The sequence below is a fragment of the Dreissena polymorpha genome, chromosome 5 (assembly GCF_020536995.1).
Source record: "Dreissena polymorpha isolate Duluth1 chromosome 5, UMN_Dpol_1.0, whole genome shotgun sequence".
Taxonomy (NCBI): Eukaryota; Metazoa; Mollusca; class Bivalvia; order Myida; family Dreissenidae; genus Dreissena; species Dreissena polymorpha.
This window is the reverse complement of record NC_068359.1, coordinates 61900117-61912057: the sequence shown is the minus strand read 5'-3', so window position 1 is coordinate 61912057 and position 11941 is coordinate 61900117. Positions and strand designations below refer to the sequence as shown.

At 37.3% G+C, this 11941-nt stretch overlaps 1 protein-coding gene and 1 long non-coding RNA gene across 2 annotated transcripts in view; one reads left to right on the top strand and one right to left on the bottom strand.

Annotated features, from left to right (window-relative positions):
- LOC127831640 (uncharacterized) overlaps positions 1-11941 on the bottom strand; it is a 228176-nt gene that overhangs the window by 63513 nt on the left and 152722 nt on the right. The window lies entirely within an intron of this gene.
- Positions 2331-11941, top strand: part of LOC127831635 (putative tRNA (cytidine(32)/guanosine(34)-2'-O)-methyltransferase) — a 38055-nt gene continuing 28444 nt past the window's right edge. The window contains exons 1-4 of the mRNA XM_052356619.1: positions 2331-2393; positions 4467-4590; positions 9451-9520; positions 9859-9961. Of these exons, the coding sequence (XP_052212579.1) occupies positions 4470-4590; positions 9451-9520; positions 9859-9961 (294 nt within the window). The 5' untranslated portion in view covers positions 2331-2393; positions 4467-4469. The remainder of the gene's footprint in view (positions 2394-4466; positions 4591-9450; positions 9521-9858; positions 9962-11941) is intronic.

Sequence of the window (11941 nt, the reverse complement as noted above, 5' to 3'; positions counted from 1 at the left end):
TACAAAAGCTGCAAGTATTACATGTTTGTTCATATACAAAAGCAGCAAGTATCACATGTTTGTTCATATACAAAAGACACAAGTATCACATGTTTGTTCCTACATGTATACAAAAACAGCAAGTATTACATGTTCACTGATATACAAAAGCCACAAGTATCACATGTTTGTTCATATACAAAAGCAAAAAGTATCACATGTTTGTTCATACATGTATAAAAAAGCAGCAAGTATTACATATTCAGTGATATACAAAAGAAGAAAGTATCACATGTTTGTTTAAATACAAAAGCAACAAGTATCACATGTTTGTTCATACATGTATACAAAAGCAGCAAGTATTACATGTTCACTGATATACAAAAGCAGCAAGTATCACATGTTTGTTCATATACAAAAGCAGCAAGTATCACATGTTTGTTCATATACAAATGTAACAAGTATCACATATGTTTGTTCATATACAAAAGTTGCAAGTATCACATGTCTGTTCATATACAAAAGCAACAAGTATCACATGTTTTTTCATAAATGTATACAAAAGCAGCAAGTATAACATGTTTACTGATATACAAAAGAAGCAAGTATCACATGTTTGTTCATACATGTATACAAAAGCAGCAAGTATTACATGTTCACTGATATACAAAAACAACAAGTATCAAATGTTTACTCATATACAAATGCAGCAAGTATCACATATTTACTCATATACAAAAAAGGTGCCATATATATATTCATATATAAAAGCAGCAAGTGTCACAGACGCGAACTTACTATCGGGTAAGGGGAAACGAATAAATTATACATTTTAGTCCTTAACGGACCAGACAGGTCAGTAATTCGCGGAAGTAAGTCTAAATTCATTAGTGTGAGATGTGGGTATTATATTAGCTGGATATCATGCTGTAGCATAGATGAGTTTGTATTTTCTAGTTCAAGATGTATTAACTGAATTTCGATTTAAATGAGGTACTTTCTCCTTAAGTGAAGTATGTGAAGACCGGGTATGTGTACTTGCGCTCCAAATAAATATTAATTTTAACTCTTTTAAAGTGATACTAAGTTTCAATCGTAGCTGGTTATTCTGGTGGGAAGCATTGAATAAAGCAGCATAAAAGGTGTGTTTACGAATGAACATGCATGTAGTTCATAAGTCACAGTGATAAGTACGTAACTTCATTTTTTTTCAAGATGGTCATACATGTTGTTAATATAACAAATATTTTTGTAATCGTGCACATGCTCAATTTGTGCTATTTATTGATTACCCTAAGTTGACACAGAAACGTCATCATGACAACTACATGTATAAAACAAGCACCGGAACGATAAAAAAAAACGTTCGTTAAAGTCTCAATAACCAACACTTAGCCGCTAATTATTTCCATTCTATCATGATCTTTTATAATTCACATTTTTAATATTAGCACGGTTTGCCATTTGTAATCTATGCTCCGCCCCTTTTCCTCGAAAACAGATACACGTGCGTTTTCGTGACCTCAACACATCAAATCAATTCATTCATAAACATCGAGGGAAAAATTAACGGCATAGATTTATAACATCATTTATGCTTATAAATTGACTAAATATCAACACATTTGCACACATACATGTAAATATAATAATTGAACAGATTTTTACGTTTTACTGCGATGTGTTGTGCAGAATTTATTTGTTTATTAAAGGTTTTCTAGAACTCGCGTTTAAGCATGAGCATTTTCCAAATGATTTCTGTAAATCTCCGGAACTACTTAAACAACAGTATACGCTCTGCCCATGGTTTGTCGAAGAATAACCCACACTTATTCTCCTTTATTTTTTATTGAAACGCATCGCTGGTCCTGGTAGAGCGAGTTTTATGCAACGTGTTTGTTAAATGCTTCTTTTCATTTCTTTCTTAATTGAAAGTTGTGATTTGTGTTTCTATAACTATTTCAGCAGAATGTTGACTAATTCCGTCTCGAAAATTGATTAATTGCACATTAAACGCAGCGGTATTGGCGCCATATTTAATGTACATGAAATGTGCATTTGATGTGCATTTAATACACGAGGGTATTTTTCTGACCTTTTGTGCAATTTCTTCCAAAAAAGTCTATTAATTCACTGAAAAGTATTCATAAAAAACATTTAAACGCACTGATTAAATGGTAAGTGTGCGAGTTTTTTCTGCATTTTTAATTGTATTAAATGTGCATTTAGTGCAAATTAAACGCAGAAAATACGATTTCAATACGCTGCGTTTAATATTCAATAAATGCACGATTTTTAAGGAGAACCCAATCGGTAATGTTGTGGTTCGAAATCGGTCAAACACAAATAAAGTTAGCGAGGTGTAACCGTAATACAACACGATTGTACAACAACAACAACAACGCGATTGAAAGGTAATGATAGTCTGCAGATCTCCAACCCCCAAAGTGTAGCAAGGGCCCAGCAGACAGTTTCATAACCAGGGAGCTTCTCCATGTTTGTGTCGGTCAAATGCTTTTAGATGTTTATGACATGGCTTTATAGTTTAATTCAAAACCTTATTGATTGTCCGAATACATTCATAATCCGAAAGCACATAATATTACACAAGGCATTCCGATTAACAACCGAGGGCCGTGCTGTTAATAAAATCTCATTAAGTATATTGAATTTATAAATATATTTCTTAATTAATCAAAACAAATATTAATTACCGGAAACCAGTCGAATTTTCATCCGGGTTATGTGAAAGCCAAGATATAAACGTTAAAACAGAAAAAAGTCTCACAATTGGCGTTCATACACAAACAAAATAAACGTTCGGACTTTGAAAATTTTAATTGCGTCAACGCATTTTTTAAGAATGAATCATCAAAAACCATTGTGAAAGTGAAAGTACACAATCGGCAGCTGCTGCACCTTTCCCTTCCAATACTGTAGCAGATCTAAATGATCTACCCATTCATCATGAAATTGAAATCACAATATTGACATCGTCCCCCGGCCCCAGTTGAAAACATTTCCCATTATTAGATCTACCCCTGCAACTTTATTTAGGACTTTGACTTTAATATCATACTTGTTTATGTGTTTAAGATCAAAAAGGTCAGAGACATGCCTCTTTTTCTAAAAAAAAAACCCTGAAGTCTGTAGGTGAGTTATAGACATTGAAATGAACAGTTTTTATTTTTTCCCCAAATATGTCTCTTTCGCGCTCTATTTTCCCCTTTTACCCAGCGTCCAGCGTCTTCCCCTTTTTCAAAAAAAAAAACCCTGACGATACCAGCTGGCAACATAGGTATAAAAATAAAAAAATAAAAAAAATTTGGAGGCTGGAGGGGGGAATTTTTAGCTGAAATAGGGGGAAAAAAGTGTACTATTTTAAAGGGAAGTGGGGCCGAATTTCGGCCCCCAAAACGGCCTAACGAGGGCCCTGGTCTGATTGGTAAACCAAATCATGTCTGACAAGATGAATAAGGAAATGGTTGTTTCAAACAGGTCTTTTGTCCCAGTTGAAAATGTGGCTTTGTCTGTCAAGCAAAGTATTTCAATTACTAACATGTCAAGGCATACACGTTTGAACATTAGTATAGCTTGATTTCATTACAGACAATATCAAGTCATTTATTTGTGTAAAACCAAGGGTAGTTTCCACTTAAATGATACCCAGAATTGTACATGTTTGCACCATTATGTACTTAGAATGACTTTGGACTTGTAATATCGGCCAACATTTTATTCACAGTGAGGACTGTATATTATGCGTAACAATAATGATAACACAATGGAAATCAGAGCCCTTTGCTTCATGGTTTACAGCTGCATGTACACAATTGATGTTTTCATTTGTTTTGTTTTCAACATGCAAATGGGCAGCTGTTGAAGAAGTATTTCAACTTGAATATTTACTGTTAATTTGAACAACTTCTTCAAACATTCATTTGTGTTGTTAGTAGTTTATGTCGCGTATAATTACATGTAACTTATTTGAATATAATTTGTTTTAGAATTAAAAACATTTCATCTTTGGTTTGGTTCATGATTTATGCTATGAATGTAACCAAACTGTTAAATTGCAAAAAATCTTCAGTTTTGTGAATGTTTCACTGTACATTAATTAATTTTCTCATGATAATAACAAATGTGTAGTTATTTGTATTATTTCCTCAGCTTTTAAAAATCGTGACTATGGTCATATTCGGCCCATTGTTTATTGAAAACCAATATTACTTCCAGAATAGGAAGTGTTCCTTAAGCTTTTTATAGTGAGTAAGGATTGAAGCCATGTAGAATACACCTTAAGCACTCATTTATGAAATAATGCATGCCAGTCTGGTTGGTATATACCATACCTATGCTTCAGCTTTTCCTTGCATCACAATTTTAGGCAGATTTCTATTATTTCTATTATGAAAAGCTAGATTGTTATGCTGTTCAAGCTAGCTAACAAAATTCTCATGTACGCCGCATAATCCCTTATTTATTAGGCAATGGGCAAGTCATCCAAGGACAAGCGAGATGTTTACTACCGCCTGGCCAAGGAGGAAGGGTGGCGAGCTCGCAGCGCCTTCAAACTTCTTCAGATCAATGAGGACTTTAACATCTTTGATGGTAAGTTTATTTTTCAAGTTTTTGTCATTTTTAGCTCGGTTGCTTTCAGAGAAAACCCTTTTCTTTGACAAGCTGTCATTTAATGAAAACTGCACCCGCAGCCATGCGTTGGCAACCGCTATGCGGTGCTCTTGTTTTCCCATTATAAAAGGGGCAAGATTTATTCTTCTGTAGTTGGGGATGTTTGTGCCATTTCACTAAGACTCGTCTCTCTGTGCATTAGAAAAACTTTTGTATTTCCCCTTTAACATATTGAATAGTTTTTAACCAGGTTTTCCGAAGGAAAAAACTGGTTATTAGATTGGCGAATGTTGGCCGGCGGGCGGAACAAGTTTGTCCGGGCCATAGCTATGCCATTCATTGTAAGATTTTAAAATCATTTGGCACATTTGTTCACCATCATTGGACGGTGTGTTGCTCAAAAGAATTACATCAATATATCCAGATCAAGGTCGCCACGACTAAAAATAGATTTATTTTGAAACAAAGGGGTTTAATTATAATCAGTTCAGTTTGAGTTGTCTCCCTTTATCTGACTTTTTTCAAATTGAAAACCTGGTTTAGTGACAATTTTGTCCCTTGTTCTTAAATAAATATCACCATCCTCTAACAGCCTAGCATTGAAATAGACTTCCAAATTATTATATTGTTCAACAATAAAATTATGTTTCTTCCTCAAAGTCTGTTATGATATATTAAGTCTTGGTTTATAAAAAAATCTAATAATTTGTGTGGAATATGGTATGAATAACACATGACTCTAACATATTTCTTGTGCGCCAAGAAAATATACCTGTCGATTTGCATGAGTATCATTGTAATCTTTTAAGCAGTATACACACAATTCTGCAATTTTGTGTAAGACTTGTGTCATGTAAAAATGAGTCTTATGCCTTTTTAGGCCAAGGTACTTCCAGACTAGCCTGCACATTTGTGTCTGTTGGTGTGGAGCTACCCAGTCCACAAATGAGATCAGTTACCCTGGGTGACTTACCAAACGTTGCCAATAGTGTAGCTCCTGATCAGAATGTGTGATTGTACCAGCTGTTATGGGTAGCTCCTGATCAGAATGTGTGATTGTGCCACCTGGTCTGGGTAGCTCCTGAACATAATGTGTGATTGTGCCAGGTGGTCTGGGTAGCTCCTGATCAGAATGTGTGATTGTGCCACCTGGTCTGGGTAGCTCCTGATCAAAATGTGTGATTGTGCCAGCTGGACTGGGTAGCTCCTGATCAGAATGTGTGATTGTACCAGCTGGTCTGGGTAGCTCCTGATCAGAATGTGTGAATGTGCCAGCTGGTCTGGGTAGCTCCTGATCAGAATGTGTGATTGTACCAGCTGGTCTGGGTAGCTCCTGAACATAATGTGTGATTGTGCCAGGTGGTCTGGGTAGCTCCTGATCAGAATGTGTGAATGTGCCAGCTGGTCTGGGTAGCTCCTGATCAGAATGTGTGATTGTACCAGCTGGTCTGGTTAGCTCCTGATCAGAATGTGTGATTGTGCCAGCTGGTCTGGGTAGCTCCTGATCAGAATGTGTGAATGTGCCAGCTGGTCTGGGTAGCTCCTGATCAGAATGTGTGATTGTACCAGCTGGTCTGGGTAGCTCCTGATCAGAATGTGTGATTGTACCACCTGGACTGGGTAGCTCCTGAACATAATGTGTGATTGTACCAGCTGGTCTGGGTAGCTCCTGATCAGAATGTGTGATTGTACCAGCTGGTCTGGGTAGCTCCTGATCAGAATGTGTGATTGTACCAGCTGGTCTGGGTAGCTCCTGATCAGAATGTGTGATTGTACCAGCTGGTCTGGGTAGCTCCTGATCAGAATGTGTGATTGTACCACCTGGTCTGGGTAGCTACTGAACAGAATGTGTGATTGTGCCAGCTGGTCTGGGTAGCTCCTGATCAGAATGTGTGATTGTACCAGCTGGTCTGTAGCTCCTGATCAGAATGTGTGATTGTACCAGCTGCAGGGTTGGCATATTGACCGGTCAATTGAGTATTGACCGGGCCGGCGGTCAATACCCGGTTAAAACCGGTCAATACTGGTCATTACTGGTCTTTACTGGTCAATACTGGTCGATTGAAAATTGTAGCATTTAAACATTACAAAGGAGCCATTTTATATTAAATCAATAATTATTCTGTAATTGATAAACTTTTTGCTGAGTTATTTTTTGTAAAATAAATCTTTAAAGCTGTAAAAAGTTACTTCTTTATTATTTACGGAAACAGCCTCAAATACATAAGGACTAAGGCAATATCTTTATCTCAGTGTATCACATCTGTTACTAAAGTACTATTGTAGGTACCATTGCATTTCACTTATCTATTGATATATCTATTTGATAAGCAGATGGACAAACAGAACTCTTGTGTATTCTAGGGTTATAAATCTGGCCTCTTAGTTGGTAATAAAATGCATGCAGTGTTATGTCTCTGATATTGACAATTAAGCAAATCTGCCCTTCGGCTATTTCATATCACTCACACAAAAGAAGATTACATTGTACTTACTATTAATTTAATAGTTACTTCTAACTTGTTTCCTTTCTGTATTAAGAGGGTTTTTTTCCTTTTCATATTAAAAAGTTCAATTGGTATTCAAATGAATAAACAATCAAAGTTCTTGATTTTGCCAACAAATTATGTTTTCCAATTGTGGGTCTACTCTTCTTTTCAATTATTTTTTTCTTTTAATAATTATTTCTTATTATACTTTTATATTCTTATATCAATAAAAAAAGTTTTTTACACTATTTTGTTTAAAAAGTATTTAAAGAAATCAATGCAAGAATACATGACAAGTAAGGATTGTGTCAAAAAGGTGCCATTTAAGGCCCTATTATCAGTTTTGGGTGCCCCAACCTGTATAGGTGAGAAGACTGTTAGAAGACTGTGGGGACAGTGGGGTATGAGGAACAACGCATACACAGTAATTTACAGGTTCTTGTTGAATCAAGCACAGAATTATCTGAGCATCATAATTCATTAGAATTGAAAAAAAGTTCAATCGACCAGAAAAATCCAATTGACCAACTTTGACTTATTTGCAAAATTTTGAGAGATTGGCCTACAAATTGCATGAACAGGTATAAAATAGTGGGTATTAATAGCTTAAGACATTATTTGCAACATGTCTGTTTAATTTATATTATCAATATTGTTTAATTAGGCATGGAATATAAATTAAAATTGGGGGTAAAGTTCAATTGACCAGTATTGACCAGTAATGACCACATCGGGAGTATTGACCGGGGCGGTTTTAACCGGTAAAAACCGCCGGTTAAAACCGGGGGCGGTCGATTGATGCCAACCCTGACCAGCTGGTCTGGGTAGCTCCTGAACATAATGTGTGATTGTGCCAGGTGGTCTGGGTAGCTCCTGATCAGAATGTGTGATTGTACCACCTGGTCTGGGTAGCTCCTGAACATAATGTGTGATTGTGCCAGCTGGTCTGGGTAGCTCCTGATTAGAATGTGTGATTGTGCCAGGTGGTCTGGGTAGCTCCTGATCAGAATGTGTGATTGTACCAGCTGGTCTGGGTAGCTCCTGAACATAATGTGTGATTGTGCCAGCTGGTCTGGGTAGCTCCTGATCAGAATGTGTGATTGTACCAGCTGGTCTGGGTAGCTCCTGAACATAATGTGTGATTGTGCCAGGTGGTCTGGGTAGCTCCTGATCAGAATGTGTGATTGTACCACCTGGTCTGGGTAGCTCCTGATTAGAATGTGTGATTGTGCCAGGTGGTCTGGGTAGCTCCTGATCAGAATGTGTGATTGTACCAGCTGGTCTGGGTAGCTCCTGAACATAATGTGTGATTGTGCCAGCTGGTCTGGGTAGCTCCTGATCAGAATGTGTGATTGTGCCAGGTGGTCTGTAGCTCCTGATCAGAATGTGTGATTGTACCACCTGGTCTGGGTAGCTCCTGATCAGAATGTGTGATTGTACCACCTGGTCTGGGTAGCTCCTGATCAGAATGTGTGATTGTGCCAGCTGGTCGGGGTAGCTCCTGATCAGAATGTGTGATTGTGCCAGCTGGTCTGGGTAGCTCCTGATCAGAATGTGTGATTGTGCCAGCTGGTCTGGGTAGCTCCTGATTAGAATGTGTGATTGTGCCAGCTAGTCTGGGTAGCTCCTGATCAGAATGTGTGATTGTGCCAGCTGGTCTGAGTAGCTCCTGATCAGAATGTGTGATTGTGCCAGCTGGTCTGGGTAGCTCCTGATCAAAATGTGTGATTGTACCAGCTGGTCTGGGTAGCTCCTGATCAGAATGTGTGAATGTGCCAGCTGGTCTGGGTAGCTCCTGATCAGAATGTGTGATTGTGCCAGCTGGTCTGGGTAGCTACTGAACAGAATGTGTGATTGTGCCACCTGGTCTGGGTAGCTCCTGAACATAATGTGTGATTGTGCCAGCTGGTCTGGGTAGCTCCTGATCAGAATGTGTGATTGTACCAGCTGGTCTGGGTAGCTCCTGATCAGAATGTGTGATTGTGCCAGCTGGTCTGAGTAGCTCCTGATCAGAATGTGTGATTGTGCCAGCTGGTCTGGGTAGCTCCTGATCAAAATGTGTGATTGTACCAGCTGGTCTGGGTAGCTCCTGATCAGAATGTGTGAATGTGCCAGCTGGTCTGGGTAGCTCCTGATCAGAATGTGTGATTGTGCCAGCTGGTCTGGGTAGCTACTGAACAGAATGTGTGATTGTGCCAGCTGGTCTGGGTAGCTCCTGATCAGAATGTGTGATTGTGCCAGCTGGTCTGGGTAGCTCCTGATCAGAATGTGTGATTGTGCCAGCTGGTCTGGAGCTATGCTGGCTTAATATGACATAACTTTCATTTACAAATGACATGGCATATTTCAGGTGTAAAAAAGGTGGTAGATCTATGTGCCGCGCCGGGGAGTTGGAGTCAAGTGCTGGCTAGGAAACTACGGTAATGGTTTTGTGTGGACCTTATAAGAACTTCATATCTTAATTGCTTGGACTGTTGAAGCTGGAAGACTAATAATAGGGATAGTGAAACAATTTCTTACGTGTTGAGTTTATAAAAAACTTTTTTGTTCACACATAATTTTGTTGATTGCAGCAATATTCTGACATCCCCAAAATTTAAGTCAACAGGTTTCTGATAAAAATATTAATTAGGTAAGTAATCAGAACTTATTATATGATTCTTGTCTGTGGATGTTTTATTTTATTATGTATTGCATATATTTTATTTACTCCTGCAATACGTACATTCTAAATATAATTGTTGTTTGTCATTCACAGAGTTGGGAATGCAAAAGATGACGATGTGAAGATAGTCGCTGTAGATCTGCAGGCTATGGCTCCCATTCCAGGAGTCGTACAGATTCAGGGGGACATAACTAAGGTTAGTGAGTACTTGTTCAGATTCATGGGGAAATTAACTAAGGTTTCTAAGTACTTGAACAGATTCAGGGGGAACATAACTAAGGTTTCTGAGTACTTGAACAGATTCAGGGGGACATAACTAAGGCTTCTGAGTACTTGAACAGATTCAGGAGCACATAACTTAGGTTACTGAGTACTTGTACAGATTCAGGGAGGCATAACTAAGGTTAGTGAGTACTTGTACAGATGATTCAGTGGGACATAGCTAAAATAACTAAATACTTTTACAGATTCAGGGGGACATACCTAAGGTTACCTAGTACTTGTACAGATGATTCAGTGGGACATAACTAAAATAACTAAATACTTTTACAGATTCAGGGGGCATACCTAAGGTTACCTAGTACTTGTACAGATGATTCAGTGGGACATAACTAAAATAACTAAATACTTTTACAGATTCAGGGGGACATACCTAAGGTTACCTAGTACTTGTACAGATGATTCAGTGGGACATAACTAAAATAACTAAATACTTTTACAGATTCAGGGGGACATACCTAAGGTTACCTAGTACTTGTACAGATGATTCAGTGGGACATAACTAAAATAACTAAATACTTTTACAGATTCAGGGGGACATACCTAAGGTTACCTAGTACTTGTACAGATTCAGGGGTCATTACTTAGGTACGTGAGTAGTTCTACAGATTCAGGGGAACATAACTAAGGTAACTAAGTACTTGTACAGATTCAGTGGGACATAACTAAGATAATTGAGTTCTTTTACAGATTCAGGGAGACATAACTAAGGTTACTGAAATTGTGTAAGGATTCTGGGAGACATAACTAAGGTTACTGAAACCGTATACAGATTCAGGGGGACATAACTAAGATAATTGAGTACTTGTACAGATTCAGGGGGACATAACTTAGGTTAGTGAGTACTTGTACAGATTCATAGGGACATAACTAAGGTAAGTTTAGACATATTTATTTTGTTTGGCAAGTACGTTATATGAACAAATACACAATACAATTGTTATTTAAAGAGGATTGAAACAGAAGAAATTATTCTTATAGAGTTTCTTAAAGAAGAAAATAACTAAGGCAAATGTAACTTAGTGCATTCAGGGACTTGTTCTCAGATTATTTTTGTTAAACAATGTCAGTTTATTTATTTACAAACAAATAAATAAAATAAAACGTAGTCTACAATAATTATAATGGCAAGAAAATAGTTTAATAATATACCTATGTACACCAGTATTCAAACCCAGTATGTGTTTGGAAGAAAATTTGATGCACTTGCATAAGTTCATTCAGACTTAAAAAAGAAAAAGAAAGTACTTACATGATTTGCTCGTAATGTACTTTTTCCTCAATTATTGATAAATAATAGTTATTTAGTTGAAACATTTTATTGTTTGCAGTATGCACAGACTAATGTAGACAACTTTTTCTACGTTTACGCACTTTGTCATTTAAAAGAATTCTCTTCTAAATGAATATCCAGTTAATGCTGCAAGGGCCATCTCTGATTAGCCTTTGTGATGTGCACATGATGGTTGGTACTTATCCTTTATACACATGATGGTTGGTACTTATCCTTTATACACATGATGGTTGGCACTTATCCTTTATACACATGATGGTTGGCACTTATCCTTTATACACATGATGGTTGGCACTTATCCTTTATACACATGATGGTTGGTACTTATCCTTTATACACATGATGGTTGACACTTATCCTTTATACACATGATGGTTGGCACTAATCCTTTATACACATGATGATTGACACTTATCCTTAATACACATGATGATTGACACTTATCCTTTATACACATGATGATTGACACTTATCCTTTATACACATGATGATTGACACTTATCCTTTATACACATGATGATTGACACTTATCCTTAATACACATGATGATTGACACTTATCCTTAATACACATGATGATTGACACTTATCCTTTATACACATG